The sequence below is a fragment of the Gymnoscopelus braueri genome (genome assembly GCF_963280865.1).
Source record: "Gymnoscopelus braueri genome assembly, chromosome: 9".
NCBI lineage: Eukaryota > Metazoa > Chordata > Actinopteri > Myctophiformes > Myctophidae > Gymnoscopelus > Gymnoscopelus braueri.
This window is the reverse complement of record NC_137610.1, coordinates 71,691-89,511: the sequence shown is the minus strand read 5'-3', so window position 1 is coordinate 89,511 and position 17,821 is coordinate 71,691. Positions and strand designations below refer to the sequence as shown.

Here is a 17,821-nt window from a genome sequence, read left to right as displayed (position 1 = left end):
TAAGTACACTTTTGAGGGACTTTTACTTTACTGGAGTATTTCCCATTTTCAATGGGACATTCTGCATGATGAGTACTTTTAAGTATATTTTGATGCCAATACTTTATCCACAAAATGTACTTGTACTGTTGCTCAAGTAAATTTTGATTACCGGACTTTTACTTGTAACAGAGTATTTCTACATCGCAGTATTAATACTTTTACTTAAGTAAAAAATTTGAGTACTTTTTCCACCACTGATTATTGAGTGTGTGTGTGTGTGTGTGTGTGTGTGTGTGTGTGTGTGTGTGTGTGTGTGTGTGTGTGTGTGTGTGTGTGTGTGTGTGTGTGTGTGTGTGTGTGTGGTTTGTGTCCCCAGTTCGTGCCGAGGCCAGAAGTTCACGTGCACCAACAACCAGTGTGACGCCACCTGTGGAATCTACGGCGACGGGCACTACATCACGTTTGACGACAAGAGGTTCGAGTTCAACGGGATGTGTGAATACACACTGTTGCAGGTACACACACACACACACACACACTGTGAATACACAGGTGCACACACTGACATGAACGAAGATACAATCTGGTGGCTTGAGTGACGTCTAAATGTGTGCGTGTGCGTGTGCGTGCGTGCGTGCATGTGCGCGTGTGTGTGTGCCTCAAGACTATTGTGGCAGCTAGCAGCCCAGTGGAGATATTCTGTAATGTTCTGCAATGCTCTGTAATGTTCTGTAATGTTCTTTAACCCATTAAAAAGGCATCTGTGTCATTTTACGTCATTTTGCATCACAATCTTTTAACCACTTTAACCACTTTAACTTTTAATCATTAACAATGGCTATTCAAAAATAGCAGATGTAAAAGCTCATAGCACGTTACGTCGTGCTGTGCTCTGAGCTTGTAGATCTGCTATTCTCTAGCTTGTAGATCTTTGAATATATATATTTATTTAACTAAAATATTGGGGTCCCTGGAACAAAATATTTTGAGATGGGGGTACGTGGCCAAATACATGTTATTTTAGGGGTCCTTGACATGAAAAGGTTTTGAGCACCACTGATATAGAAACATACATTTTTCTGAAAACTGTTGTAGAAGACATTTTTTTAGAATCAGCCTCATGTCTTAATGGGTTAATGTTCCTTAATGTTCTATAATGTTCTGTAATGTTCTTTAATGTTCCGCAATGTTCTATAATGTTCCTTAATGTTCTATAATGTTCTGTAATGTTTCTTAATGTTCCTTAATTAATGTTCCCTAAAGTTCCTCAATGTTCACTAATGTACCCTCATGTTCCCTAATGATCCCTAATGTTTTCTAATGTTCTACCTCAGGACTACTGTGGCAGTCAGCAGGCCAGTGGGAGCTTCAGAGTGATCACTGAGAACGTTCCCTGTGGAACCACAGGAACCACCTGCTCCAAGTCCATCAAGATCTTCCTGGGGGTAAAAATACAACTTATGACAACTCACGCTATTACAGCTGCAGGGGTAATACTAGAGGGTTCAGGAAACAAACACTTAACATTTAAAAGCACAATCTTTGATTGATAAGCTAAATTGGCCCGAGGAATTAACAATCAGGCTTTAGCAGACAGGGTGCGGGATATGACGAGAGCAGGGATGTCGTGCGCACATGTTGCAATCAGTGATGGAAGAAGTACTCACATGGTTTACTTAAGTAAAAGTATCAGTACCCTATTGCAGATACAAGTTTGGTATTAAAAATGCACTTGAGTAAAAGTATAAAAGTATTGGCACCAAAATATACTTAAAACACCAAAAGTAAAAGTACTCATTATTCAGAAGGTCCCATTTCACAAGTTTTCAAATGTATAGCAATGCTTCCTATCAGAATATAGAGCAGCTAACCTTTTATCATAAAGCTTTTTGCTTTAACCAAAACAAAATATCACTTACCCTACCTTTAATACAAATTCAAAATAAAGTTGGACACTTTTTTTGTTTTAAGTTACCAAACCTGCCTACCAATGATGTCACTGGTAGGCAGATTTATGAACTCCTCTGAGACAAAGCACAAGTAGACAGAGATGGTGATCTTATAATGAGCATTAGTGAGGACTAGGCCTGTCCCCGACTAAGGATTTGTTTAGTCGAATCTAATTGGCGACTAATTGCCAATAGTCGACTGGCAGTCGACTAATGCAAAAAAAAAAAAAAGGGCCAAATTACATTTTATTTCAAAGGGCCAAGTCTACACAGTTTGTTTTGTGTCTCCAGCAGAGTTTCTAGTGTCTCTATCTCTCTCTGGAAGAGGTTGCACATGAACTCTGCAGCCGCACTGAGGCGCTCCAACAAAAACAATACCAATACAAAGACAAGGAATAAGAAGAATAAAGTGGAAGTTACGTGTGGTCGCAGGTGTAGACTTGGCCAAAAAACAATTTAAAACATTTTTGGCCATAAAGTCGACTAAGAGACACTCAGTCGACTCGGACCCCCCGCGACTAACCAGTCGACTAGTCGACTTAGTCGAGGTCAGGCCTAGTGAGGACGAATATGAAGATAAAGTTGAGCATCTGTAAAGTGCACCAATGATACAGGTTTTTTTGGGGGCGCTATTGATATTTGGGGAGTAAAACAATTACAATACCAGCACTGTTCTGCAACCAGTGTTGATTTCGTCGACTAAAACTATGATGAAAAATGGTCGACTACCTTTTTTCACTGACGAAAAAAAAAGTGCTATACTAAAATGCTAAAATGTTAGTGAGGGACGAGTGAAGAAGAGATCCAGTAGAACGAAAAGACAAATAATTTAAACTTAAAGATAAAAGAGGTTGCGCTCTGAAAATAGCAGATCTACAAGCTCACAACGCGTCGCGCTGAGATGCGTTGTGAGCTTGTAGATCGGCTATTTTCAGCATGCAACCAAGTGCAAAATCAGCCATTATGACGCCATCAATGCACCACCAAAATACATTTTAGTCGACTACAGCATCAACTGTAGATTTAGTATATATATTGTCAACCAAAACTAGACAAAAAAAAATTCAGGTGACTAAAATAAGACTAAATGGAATTTGATTCAAAAGCCTATGACTAAAACTGAATCAAAATTTGATGTCAAAATCAACACTATCTGCAACCCATTTCTTTTTCAACCTACACATTGTGATGGACGTTGAATGTGAACTCTCTCTCTCCTCCAGGCGAGTGAGTTCCAGCTGACAGATGGAGGATACAAGGTGGTGAAGGGAAGCAGCAACATGTTTCCATCTCAGATCCGTAAGATGGGAATGTACCTGGTTCTGACCATCCAACCTGGACTGGTGCTCATGTGGGACCAGAAAACCAGCCTCTTCATCAAACTCAGCCCCAAGTACCAGGTACACAACACTGTCTTCTCTTTATAGCAGTGGTCCTCAAACCGTGGGTGATTTTTATATAAATTACAGTGGTGGAAGAAGTACGCAGATATTTTACTTAAGTTAAAGTAGCAATACCACAACATGAAAATACTCTGTTACAAGTAAAAGGCCTGTGTTCAAACTGTTACTTGAGTAAAAGTACAAAAGTATTGGCATCAAAATATACTTAAAGTACCAAAAGTAAAAGTACAACATGTTTGAAAATAGCAGATCTACAAGGTCATAACGCGTCGCGATGCGACGCATTGTGAGCTTATAGAGCGGCTATTTGCAAATAGCCTAGGTATAACACTAAATTACTAAATGGTTAATTCATGTTTTATAATATAACAATTTATATCTGCAACGTAACTAGTAACTAAAGTTTCAAATAATTGTAGTGGAGTAAAAGTACAATATTTGCCTCTGAGATGTAGTGGAGTAAAAGTAAAAGTATTGAAAATTGTAGTACTTCAGTAAACGTACTTAGTTACTTTACACCACTGATAAATTACTTACCCTTCTATCTTCCAATTTGGTCTTTAAAAAAAAAGCTTTGGGTGCTTTTTTTCAGCCTTCAGCCATATAATGTTTTTAAATGTAGAACTTCACTGACCTCTGGTGGTGACCTGTGTTATTTCCTACTCAGGGTCAGGTGTGCGGTCTGTGTGGGAACTACGACGGTAACAGCAAGAATGACTTCAAGACGCGTAGCTCAGAGACCGTGGTGGACGCCGTGGCGTTCGGGAACAGCTGGAAGGTGTCGGCTTCCTGTCCCGACGCCGTGCTGACCAGCAACCCCTGCTCAGCCAATCCCTACAGGGCAGCCTGGGCCCAGAAGCAGTGTAGCATCATCAACAGTGACACCTTCCAGGCCTGCCACTCTATGGTAAAACTGTGATAGCAGCGCACGCACGCACGCACGCACGCACGCACGCACGCACGCACGCACGCACGCACGCACGCACGCACACAACCACACACACACACACACACACACACACACACACACACACACACACACACACACACACACACACACACACACACACACACGACGTATGCATATGTCTTGACTTGACTTGTTTGAGTTCAGAAACAACATGTCACCACAACATGAGACAAGAGCAGAGCACTTGAAAGTATTACTTAAAACTCTTATTTCCAAAGTTGTCCTTGGTGTAAGACAACCATTTATAAAAAACACACACACACACGCACACACACACAAATCCGCATATACATGTTCATTATCCACCCGCCATCCAACCGCGTTAATTATACCATATGTAGGTCGTCCTGCATTGAGTCCACAACACTCACAATGTCGGTCTATCACGCCTGCCTTGTTCAAATAACAATAAGCACTTTAATTACAACGATGGACTAGCTGCCGCGACTGTATATTACATATTAATGTATGTGCATTATAGAGTTATCATAATGAGTTCAAAACGTATGTATGGCTACAGAAATGCAAACTCTAAGTGCATCACACAATTTGAAGTGAGCATTAACACTCCATTGTACATTTTCTGATGAGACATGCATATGCACACACACACACACACACACACACACACACACACACACACACACACACACACACACACACACACACACACACACACACACACACACACACACACACACACACACACACACACACACACACACACATACACGCAGACAATTTACTTTGTGTCTAAACTACTGGTCTGAATAGAACCAAATGCACCCTTATGAGTCAATGTGGTTCCATTTGTACACTCTTAAATTTAAAAATCACAGTTTACAGTGTAGATTGGGGTCCCAGAGATAAACAAAATATATACAAATAATAATACATTATTATTATTACATCATATCAAATGGGGGTCCGTGCCCTAGTGCATTGGTTCTCAAAGTGAGGTCCGGGGACCCCCAGGGGTCCTTGGTGGGGTACCAGGGGGTCCCCAGCTAAATAAGTTAATATATTAATATTATTAATATTGTGATATATTGTAATATAGCGTCACAATCATTTTAACCACTTTAACCGCTATTGTATACTATATAAAAATAGCAGATATACAAGCTCATAGTGAGGCACTATGAGCTTGTAGATCTGATTATTTTTGAAAAATAGTGAAAATGTGCGCAAATCTTTGAATATTTTTAAAGCCAACATTTGTAACTCAAATCTTTGCTTCTGGTAGGTCCCTGGAACAAAATATTTTGAGATTGGGGTCCACGGCCAAATACATAGCATTTGGGGGCCCTTGACGTGAAAAAGTTTGAGAACCACTGCCCTAGTTCATATCAAACTGGGGGTTCTTGAAATTCAAAAGGTTGAGAGTCACTGAACTATAAACATTCCTCCTGGTATGTTCTGGGTCAACACGTCCATCTTTCTGTGTTTCAGGTGGATCCGGCAGCGTACTATGACTCCTGTGTGACAGACTCGTGTGCGTGCGACTCGGGCGGAGACTGCGAGTGTTTCTGCACGGCCGTGGCCGCGTACGCCAAGGCCTGCAACGAGGCAGGGGCCTGCGTCAAATGGAGGACCCCCAAAGTCTGCCGTAAGTCTGCCCAGCAACACCTCTACTTGCATGAATATGAATGTGTTTGCATTTTGTATTTTACTTAAATTATGACATCCTAACAGAGGTGGAAAGTAACAAGTATTTTATATTTACTCAAGTACTGTACATAAGTACAATTTTGAGGTATTTTTTACTTTACTTGAGTATATCCAATTGTCAGTACTTTTGCTTCTACTCCACTACATCTCAGAGTTAAATATTGTACTTTTACTTAACTTTTAGATTATTATTACAAAACATATATTAACCACTCCAGCCCTATATACATTTCGGCAATTTGAAAATAGCCGATCTACAAGCTCACGATGCGTCACGATGCGGCGCATTGTGAGCTTGTACATCTGCTATTTTCAAAAGGTTTTTATACATTTGAAAACTTGAAATGGAACATTCTGCATAATGAGTACTTTTACTTTTGGTACTTTAAGTACATTTTGATGCCAATACTGTTGTACTTTTACTCAAGTAGCCTACATTTTGAATTCCGGACTTTTACTTGTAACTGACTGAGTCTCTCTTTAAGGACTGACATTCTTTCATATCATAGTGAGATATCCTGTGGACTAACACGCTCTCTGCTCCCTCACAGCCATCTTCTGCGACTACTATAACTACCCTAGTGGTTGTGAGTGGCATTACAAGCCTTGTGGCGCGCCGTGCATGAAGACGTGCAGGAACCCATCAGGAAACTGTTCCAGCCTCATCACTGCACTGGACGGTAGGGTGTAGAAATGATCATCCATGCATGTATCAGGTTGATATCGGAATGGGCTACCGATATATTATTGATTTCAGCTGTTAAAATTCCAAACATGTAAACATGACCCGCTTTGATTACTTCATTCTATATTAGTAGCTTAATGACTAGTATTAAAATTCTATTGTCTTTTGTATGTCCAATGTATTTGTAAGTTCATAAAATTAACATAAGTATAACTAAATGCATTTGAAATTAAATAAACATTTTACTTTTCGGGATTCCAATTAAAAAATAGTGAAAGAAAAATCAGGATTCCAATTCAAAAATAGCAAAGATCTACAAGCTCAAAACACGTCGCAGTAGATTGGCTACTTTTGCTACTTTTGTGTGACGTGGAATGGCAAAGTACGGCATTCATTTACGAACAAAGTTAAAATACAGAGAGAAGAGGTGTCTGCCCGACAGTATATGCAATATGGCCCTCTGGAGTGAGTGTGGAAATATAGTGGCCCTTTACATCACCAAAGTTGCCCACCCATGCTCTCCACACCTGCTCTAAATCATCTCTGGACTGCCTACAACTAGTCCAGAATGCTGCGGCAGGGCTATTGACCAGGTCAAGGAGATCATGTCACACGAGCCCCATTCTAGCCTCCTTGCACTGGCTCCCATTTCAGAGCCCTCCATGGTCAGGCACCAGTGGTGGAAAGTAACTAAGTACATTTACTCAAGTACTGTACTTCAGTACAAATTTGAGGTATTTGTACTTTACTTAAGTATTTCCAATTTCCTAAACTTTTACTTCTACTCAGTGGCAAATATTGTACTTTTACCCCACTACAATTATTTGAAAACTTTAGTTACTAGTTACTTTGTAGATTGTTATTATTATTACAAATTAAACATACATTACCCACTTAAGCCCTATGTACATTTCGGCCATTTGAAAATAGACGATCTACAAGCTCACAATGCGTCGCATCGCAACGCATTGTGAGCTTGTAGATCCGCTATTTTCTAAAGATTTGTATACATTTGAGAACTTGAAATGGGACATTCTGCATAATGACTACTTTTACTTTTGGTACTTCAAGTACATTTTGATGCCAATACTTTTGTACTTTTACTCAACTACATTTTGAATTCTAGACTTTTACTTGTAACAGAGTACTTCTATAGTACCACCTAAGATATCATAACATCATAGAAAAGGTAAGAAAACCTTAGTCCAAAATTCTCCTTTAAGTACAAAATTTGAGTACTTTTTCCTCCATGGTCAGGCACCATATTTACGTGACCTGCTCCACCCATGTTGCCATTAGGTCGCTGCGATCCTCATCCCAGGGTCTCACGCGAGACTTAAGACTAAGGTGATCGCGCCTTTGCGAGTTTCGCCACTAGGCTATGGAAAGCTCTCCCCCTAGACCTAACAACTGTGGGCTCTATGGACATCTTCAAAAGCTTGTTAAAGACGGACCTGTAGCTCCGTGTGTTGAGACATCTCCTTTATTTTGGTTGATTTGTTATATGGCGATTGTCTTATTCTGTCTTTGTGAAGTACTTTGCGAGTGTGAATGTCAGTGAAAGGTGCTCTACTACTACTTACTTACAATGACACATTGTGAACTTGTAGATCCGCTATTTCTGGCAGATCTAGTGGTTAACAAAAGCATGCATATTTTGATTATCGTGAAAATATCGTTCATATCGACATGAAATGTTCATATCGCGGCATTCCCTAATGTCAGTGAATAATTGTGTGCGGCTGTTTTCCAGGGTGCTATCCTCAGTGTCCTCCCAGCGAGCCATACTTTGACGAGGACGCCATGAAGTGTGTGTCCAGGGAACAGTGTGGATGCTTCAACAACCAGGGAATCCATTACGACATCGGAGCCAAGACGCCGTCCAAGAACTGCTACACCTGGTATGTTGCATACAAACAATCATGCCGCTACACAAATACTTACACACAGGGCCGTGCAAAGACCACTGCAGGTGCTCAAAAAGCATAAAAGGGCACAATATGTGTTCGAGCGAAGCCCGCCCGCTCGTTTTTGGGGGGAACTTTTTTGGGGTCCCTCGTGCCATTTCACACCAGAAATGTAAATACATAATGTAAGCAAGATGTTCCACAATAACTTGGCCCATGGATATCTCCTCTGCCTCCTGCATCTCTACCAAAGATCGCCTAACACAGGGGTCTTCAACAGGGGGTCTGGGACCCCTAGGGGGTCCTCAGAGTTACTACAGGGGGGCCACCAAATGTTTGTGTGATAGGAACCTTTTTTTGTTTACATTAACCACTTGAACCCTTTTCTGAGGGGAACATTAGTCGAAAATACCCGATCTACAAGCTCGTTGTGAGCTTGTAGATCGGCTATTTTCGGCAAAGAGGTTTTGTGTAGGCAAGGGGGGAAAAGAGCAGATCAAGTACAAGCTCATAGCTCATGAGCTTGTAGATCTGCAAAATTTTATATATATATATATATATATATATATATATATATATATATATATATATATATTTTTTTTTTTTTTAAGCGAACATTTGTAACTCAAATCTTTGCTTCTGGGGGTCCCTGAAACAAAATATTTGAGATGGGGGTCCATGGCCAAATACATATCATATTGGGGGTCCTTCACATGAAAAAGTTTGAGAATCTTAAACTATTTGGAAAAAGTGGTGCCCAATGCCCAACAGCTCAAATCATAACATTTAAAGACAGAAACAAAACGTTTCAAAGACAAATTCTAACCACAACTTTCCTCTGATTTCAAAGCTCATGTACCACGACTGGGATCAGCTGCATCTACGATGTGAACAGTAAGAAAACAAACATACCTATTGATATCGCTCCACGTTAAAATAACATGAAGATTGTTTTGTTTATTACAGAGTTAACAACTTCTTCTTTCCTTACATTTCCTGTGTAGGCTGCACATGCTCCTATAACGGCAAAACCTACCATCACGGTGCGACCATCTACAACACCACGGACGGAGACAACAGCTGCATTACAGCGGTGTGCGGGGCCAACGGCACCATCCACAGGAGCATCTATCCATGCTTAACAACCACAGCCGTGCCCGTCACCACCACCCCGTTTACAACAACCATCGAGGCCACCACGACCACAGCCGTTTTCACCACAACACGGCCGACCACCATCTTCACTTTCACCACACCTGGTGAGATGCAATTTGATGTGTTAGAACAGGGGTCTTCGACAGGGGGTCCGGGACCCCTAGGGTTACTACAGGGTGGGCGCCAAATCTTTGTGTGATAGGATTTCTTGTTTTACATTGACCACTTGAACCCTAGCATCCCTTTTCTGAGGAGAACTTTAGCCACAAATAGCAGATCTACAAGCTCACAACGCCTCGCACTGCGAGGCGTTGTGAGCTTGTAGATCCGCTATTTTTGGCAAAGAGGTATAGGTGTAGAGGGGAAAATGAGTAAGCCCAAGTAAAAAAAAAATGTATACAATATAGAGGGGGTCCCTGCTTCTTCTCTCTCTCAGCTAGGGGGCCCTTGGCCTGATAAAGGTCGAAAACCCCTGTTTTAGAAAAAAATATACAAGGGAATGTATGAGTCTGGCGCTCAACAAAGCAGTAAAGACCTTTCTTGGGACCAGACTAACAACTTTAATGCATCTTCATCATGGAGAGTTTAAATGTTTTCATATGTAAATAAAATCATTAGATAGCATTTATTTGTATTGTACTGTATTGTTTGTCTGACAAAGCTGTTTAATTTTTTTGCCTCTTGGCCTGTTCGCACTATTAAATTAGACTTTGTTTCAATGTGATTTCACTGTTTAAAAAAAGGTTATGAGGATGCTCATGAAATATTTAAAACGTTTTTTGGTTTTTTTAAATAATCACAATAGTTTAAAAAAAAATGTGGGAAACAGAAAATAAAGTGATACATTAGCAGATATGCGAGCTCACAACGTGTCACATTGCGACGTGTTGTGAGCTTGTAGATCTGCTATGTAGATCTGCTATTTTCAGTAATTCTTAAATGTTTTTTTTTTAAATAATCATAATCATTAAAAACAAAATGTAGGAAACGGAAAATAAAGGGCTATTTACTCACAACACCTAAAAATGGGTCCACGACCATCATTTAAAATATGTCATCCTTTAGGACAAGTGAGCAGTCAATCTCTACGACAAAACTGCTTCAGATTTGATTGGCTTGTACTTGATCATAGTCCTACTAAGTTAACGTTTTTTATGTTTTATTTTTTCCAAACACAGAATCACAGATTACCACAACAACACTTATGGTGAATGTGACAACTGCAAAACCTGTTGTAACAACAACCGCTGTACCGACCACAACCAGCCCACAAACAACAATTACTTCCACTACGACAACCAGTGTACCGACAACAAAAGAAACAACAACCAAACCTGTTGAAACAACCACAAAGGAAGCAACAACAACAAAGCCACAACTAGGTCCAACTACAGCTTCTACCACAATTATTCTTGAAACAACATCTTCCGTACCTGTAGTAACAGCAACCAGCCAAGAAACAACTGTTGTTTCTTCAAAACCAATTGTTGTAATCACGACAACTAGCGTACCAACTACAAAGGAAACAACAACCGAATCGATTGAAACAACCACAAAGGAAGAAACAACAACTCAGACTGTATCAACAACAAAGCCACCAAAAGTAGAAACAACTGGTCCAACAACAGCTTCTACCACAGTTATTCTGGTAACAACAACCTCCATACCGACCACACCTATCCCGGAAACAACTGTTGTCACTTCCAAGCCCACAGTTGTAACTACGACAAACAGTGTACCAACAACAACAACAACAACAACAACAACAAAGGAAACAACAACCAAACCTGTTGAAACAACCACAAAGGAAGCAACAACATCTCAGACTGTATCAACAACAAATGCACCGAAAGTAGAAACAACTGGTCCAACGACAGCTTCTACCACAGTTATTATTGAAACTACCACCTCTGTTCCTGAGACCACAACTAGCCCAGAAACAACAGTTACTTCCAAGCCCACTGTTGAAACCACGACCTCAATTGTACCAATAACAACAACAACAAAGGAAATAACAACAAAACCTGTTGAAACAACCACAAAGGAACCAACAACATCTCAGACTGTATCAACAACAAAGGCACCGAAAGTAGAAACAACTGGTCCTACAACAGCTTCTACCACAGTTATTCTTGAAACCACCACCTCTGTTCCGGAGACCACAACTACCCCAGAAACAACAGTTACTTCCAAGCCCACTGTTGAAACCACAACCTCAATGGTACCAATAACAACAACAACAAAGGAAACAACAACAACAAAACCTGTTGAAACAACCACAAAGGAAGCAACAACATCTCAGACTGTATCAACAACAAAGCCACCGAAAGTAGAAACAACTGGTCCAACAACAGCTTCTACCACAGTTATTCTGGTAACAACAACCTCCATACCGACCACACCTATCCTGGAAACAACTGTTGTCACTTCCAAGCCTACCGTTGTAACCACGACAACCACTGTACCAACAACAAAGACATCAAAGGAAACAACAACCAAACCTGTTGAAACAACCACAAAGGAAGCAACAACATCTCAGACTGTATCAACAACAAAGCCACCGAAAGTAGAAACAACTGGTCCAACAACAGCATCTACCACAGTTATTCGTGAAACAACAACTTCCGTACCTGTAGTTACAGCAACTAAACCAGAAACAACTGTTGTTTCTTCAAAACCAATTGTTGTAATCACGACAACTAGCGTACCAACAACAACAACAACAACAACAACAACAACAACAACAACAACAACAAAGGAAACAACAACCAAAGCTGTTGAAACAACCACAAAGGAAGCAGCAACAACAACTCAGACTGTATCAACAACAAAGCCACCACAAGTAGAAACAACTGGTCCAACAACAGCTTCTACCACAGTTATTCTGGTAACAACGACCTCCATACCGACCACACCTATCCCGGAAACAACTGTTGTCACTTCCAAGCCCACAGTTGTAACTAAGACAACCAGTGTACCAAAAACAACAACAACAAAGGAAACAACAACCAAACCTGTTCAAACAACCACAAAGGAAGCAACAACATCTCAGACTGTATCAACAACAAAGCCACCGAAAGTAGAAACAACTGGTCCAACAACAGCTTCTACCACAGTTATTCGTGAAACCACCACCTCTGTTCCTGAGACCACAACTGGCCCAGAAACAACAGTTACTTCCAAGCCCACTGTTGAAACCACAACCTCAATTGTACCAATAACAACAACAACAAAGGAAACAACAACAACAAAACCCGTTGAAACAACCACAAAGGAAGAAAAAACATCTCAGACTGTATCAACAACAAAGGCACCGAAAGTAGAAACAACTGGTCCAACAACAGCATCTACCACAGTTATTCGTGAAACTACCACCTCCGTTCCTGAGACTACAGCTAGCCCAGAAACAACAGTTACTTCCAAGCCCACTGTTGAAACCACGACCTCAATTGTACCAAAAACTACAACAACAAAGGAAACAACAACAAAACCTGTGGAAACAACCACAAGGGAAGAAACAACAACTCAGACTGTATCAACAACAAAGCCACCAAAAGTAGAAACAACTGGTCCAACAACAGCTTCTGCCACAGTTATTCTGGTAACAACAACCTCCATACCGACCACGCCTATCCCGGAAACAACTGTTGTCACTTCCAAGCCCACAGTTGTAACTACGACAACCAGTGTACCAACAACAACAACAACAAAGGAAACAACAACCAAACCTGTTGAAACAACCACAAAGGAAGCAACAACATCTCAGACTGTATCAACAACTAATGCACCGAAAGTAGAAACTACTGGTCCAACGACAGCTTCTACCACAGGTATTATTGAAACTACCACCTCTGTTCCTGAGACCACAACTAGCCCAGAAATTACAGTTACTTCCAAGCCCACTGTTGAAACCACGACCTCAATTGTACCAATAACAACAACAACAAAGGAAACAACAACAAAACCTGTTGAAACAACCACAAAGGAACCAACAACATCTCAGACTGTATCAACAACAAAGGCACCGAAAGTAGAAACAACTGGTCCTACAACAGCTTCTACCACAGTTATTCTTGAAACCACCACCTCTGTTCCGGAAACCACAACTACCCCAGAAACAACAGTTACTTCCAAGCCCACTGTTGAAACCACGACCTCAATTGTACCAATAACAACAACAACAAAGGAAACAACAACAACAAAACCTGTTGAAACAACCACAAAGGAAGAAACAACATATCAGACTGTATCAACAACAAAGGCACCGAAAGTAGAAACAACTGGTCCAACAACAGCATCTACCACAGTTATTCGTGAAACTACCACTTCCGTTCCTGAGACTACAGCTAGCCCAGAAACAACAGTTACTTCCAAGCCCACTGTTGAAACCACGACCTTAATTGTACCAAAAACAACAACAACAAAGGAAACAACAACAAAACCTGTGGAAACAACCACAAGGGAGGCAACAACAACTCAGACTGTATCAACAACAAAGCCACCAAAAGTAGAAACAACTGGTCCAACAACAGCTTCTACCACAGTTATTCTGGTAACAACAACCTCCATACCGACCACACCTATCCCGGAAACAACTGTTGTCACTTCCAAGCCCACAGTTGTAACTACGACAACCAGTGTACCAACAACAACAACAACAAAGGAAATAACAACCAAACCTGTTGAAACATCCACAAAGGAAGCAACAACATCTCAGACTGTATCAACAACAAAGCCACCGAAAGTAGAAACAACTGGTCCAACAACAGCTTCTACCACATTTATTCGTGAAACCACAACCTCTGTTCCTGAGACCACAACTGGCCCAGAAACAACAGTTACTTCCAAGCCCACTGTTGAAACCACAACCTCAATTGTACCAATAACAACAACAACAAAGGAAACAACAACAACAAAACCCGTTGAAACAACCACAAAGGAAGAAAAAACATCTCAGACTGTATCAACAACAAAGGCACCGAAAGTAGAAACAACTGGTCCAACAACAGCATCTACCACAGTTATTCGTGAAACTACCACCTCCGTTCCTGAGACTACAGCTAGCCCAGAAACAACAGTTACTTCCAAGCCCACTGTTGAAACCACGACCTCAATTGTACCAAAAACTACAACAACAAAGGAAACAACAACAAAACCTGTGGAAACAACCACAAGGGAAGAAACAACAACTCAGACTGTATCAACAACAAAGCCACCAAAAGTAGAAACAACTGGTCCAACAACAGCTTCTACCACAGTTATTCTGGTAACAACAACCTCCATACCGACCACGCCTATCCCGGAAACAACTGTTGTCACTTCCAAGCCCACAGTTGTAACTACGACAACCAGTGTACCAACAACAACAACAACAAAGGAAACAACAACCAAACCTGTTGAAACAACCACAAAGGAAGCAACAACATCTCAGACTGTATCAACAACTAATGCACCAAAAGTAGAAACTACTGGTCCAACGACAGCTTCTACCACAGGTATTATTGAAACTACCACCTCTGTTCCTGAGACCACAACTAGCCCAGAAATTACAGTTACTTCCAAGCCCACTGTTGAAACCACGACCTCAATTGTACCAATAACAACAACAACAAAGGAAACAACAACAAAACCTGTTGAAACAACCACAAAGGAACCAACAACATCTCAGACTGTATCAACAACAAAGGCACCGAAAGTAGAAACAACTGGTCCTACAACAGCTTCTACCACAGTTATTCTTGAAACCACCACCTCTGTTCCGGAAACCACAACTACCCCAGAAACAACAGTTACTTCCAAGCCCACTGTTGAAACCACGACCTCAATTGTACCAATAACAACAACAACAAAGGAAACAACAACAACAAAACCTGTTGAAACAACCACAAAGGAAGAAACAACATATCAGACTGTATCAACAACAAAGGCACCGAAAGTAGAAACAACTGGTCCAACAACAGCATCTACCACAGTTATTCGTGAAACTACCACTTCCGTTCCTGAGACTACAGCTAGCCCAGAAACAACAGTTACTTCCAAGCCCACTGTTGAAACCACGACCTTAATTGTACCAAAAACAACAACAACAAAGGAAACAACAACAAAACCTGTGGAAACAACCACAAGGGAGGCAACAACTCAGACTGTATCAACAACAAAGCCACCAAAAGTAGAAACAACTGGTCCAACAACAGCTTCTACCACAGTTATTCTGGTAACAACAACCTCCATACCGACCACACCTATCCCGGAAACAACTGTTGTCACTTCCAAGCCCACAGTTGTAACTACGACAACCAGTGTACCAACAACAACAACAACAAAGGAAATAACAACCAAACCTGTTGAAACATCCACAAAGGAAGCAACAACATCTCAGACTGTATCAACAACAAAGCCACCGAAAGTAGAAACAACTGCTCCAACAACAGCTTCTACCACATTTATTCGTGAAACCACAACCTCTGTTCCTGAGACCACAACTGGCCCAGAAACAACAGTTACTTCCAAGCCCACTGTTGAAACCACAACCTCAATTGTACCAATAACAACAACAACAAAGGAAACAACAACAACGAAACCCGTTGAAACAACCACAAAGGAAGAAACAACATATCAGACTGTATCAACAACAAAGGCACCGAAAGTAGAAACAACAGGTCCAACAACAGCATCTACCACAGTTATTCGTGAAACTACCACTTCCGTTCCTGAGACTACAGCTAGCCCAGAAACAACAGTTACTTCCAAGCCCACTGTTGAAACCACGACCTTAATCGTACCAAAAACAACAACAACAAAGGAAACAACAACAACAAAACCTGTGGAAATAACCACAAGGGAAGCAACAACAACTCAGACTGTATCAACAACAAAGCCACCAAAAGTAGAAACAACTGGTCCAACAACAGCTTCTACCACAGTTATTCTGGTAACAACAACCTCCATACCGACCACACCTATCCCGGAAACAACTGTTGTCACTTCCATGCCCACAGTTGTAACTACGACAACCAGTGTACCAACAACAACAACAACAAAGGAAACAACAACCAAACCTGTTGAAACAACCACAAAGGAAGCAACAACGTCTCAGACTGTATCAACAACAAAGCCACCGAAAGTAGAAACAACTGGTCCAACAACAGCTTCTACCACAGTTATTCGTGAAACCACTACCTCTGTTCCTGAGACCACAACTGGCCCAGAAACAACAGTTACTTCCAAGCCCACTCTTGAAACCACAACCTCAAGTGTACCAATAACAACAACAACAAAGGAAACAACAACAACCAAACCTATTGAAACAACCACAAAGGAAGAAACAACAACTCAGACTGTATCAACAACAAAGCCACCAAAAGTAGAAACAACTGGTCCAACATCTGCTTCTACCACAGTTACTCTGGTAACAACAACCTCCATACCGACCACACCTATCCCGGAAACAACTGTTGTCACTTCCAAGCCCACAGTTGTAACTACGACAACCAGTGTACCAACAACAACAAAGGAAATAACAACCAAACCTGTTGAAACAACCACAAAGGAAGCAACAACATCTCAGACTGTATCAACAACAAAGCCACCGAAAGTAGAAACAACTGGTCCAACAACAGCTTCTACCACAGTTATTCGTGAAACCACAACCTCTGTTCCTGAGACCACAACTGGCCAAGAAACAACAGTTACTTCCAAGCCCACTGTTGAAACCACAACCTCAATTGTACCAATAACAACAACAACAAAGGAAACAACAACAACGAAACCCGTTGAAACAACCACAAAGGAAGAAACAACATATCAGACTGTATCAACAACAAAGGCACCGAATGTAGAAACAACTGGTCCAACAACAGCATCTACCACAGTTATTCGTGAAACTACCACTTCCGTTCCTGAGACTACAGCTAGCCCAGAAACAACAGTTACTTCCAAGCCCACTGTTGAAACCACGACCTTAATCGTACCAAAAACAACAACAACAAAGGAAACAACAACAAAACCTGTGGAAACAACCACAAGGGAAGCAACAACAACTCAGACTGTATCAACAACAAAGCCACCAAAAGTAGAAACAACTGGTCCAACAACAGCTT

General features: G+C 41.0%; 1 protein-coding gene across 1 annotated transcript in view; it reads left to right on the top strand.

Annotated features, from left to right (window-relative positions):
* The window catches only part of LOC308091626 (mucin-5AC-like), a gene marked incomplete at its 3' end in the record, with an annotated part of 45,100 nt that extends 33,657 nt beyond the window's left edge, over positions 1–11,443 (top strand). The window contains exons 21-31 of the mRNA XM_080437288.1: positions 359–497; positions 1,317–1,427; positions 3,155–3,331; positions 4,002–4,241; positions 5,757–5,913; positions 6,527–6,655; positions 8,414–8,561; positions 9,418–9,461; positions 9,572–9,826; positions 10,901–11,301; positions 11,438–11,443. Coding sequence (XP_080293414.1) covers positions 359–497; positions 1,317–1,427; positions 3,155–3,331; positions 4,002–4,241; positions 5,757–5,913; positions 6,527–6,655; positions 8,414–8,561; positions 9,418–9,461; positions 9,572–9,826; positions 10,901–11,301; positions 11,438–11,443 — 1,807 coding nt within the window. The remainder of the gene's footprint in view (positions 1–358; positions 498–1,316; positions 1,428–3,154; positions 3,332–4,001; positions 4,242–5,756; positions 5,914–6,526; positions 6,656–8,413; positions 8,562–9,417; positions 9,462–9,571; positions 9,827–10,900; positions 11,302–11,437) is intronic.
* Between the last annotated feature and the right edge of the window lie 6,378 nt (positions 11,444–17,821).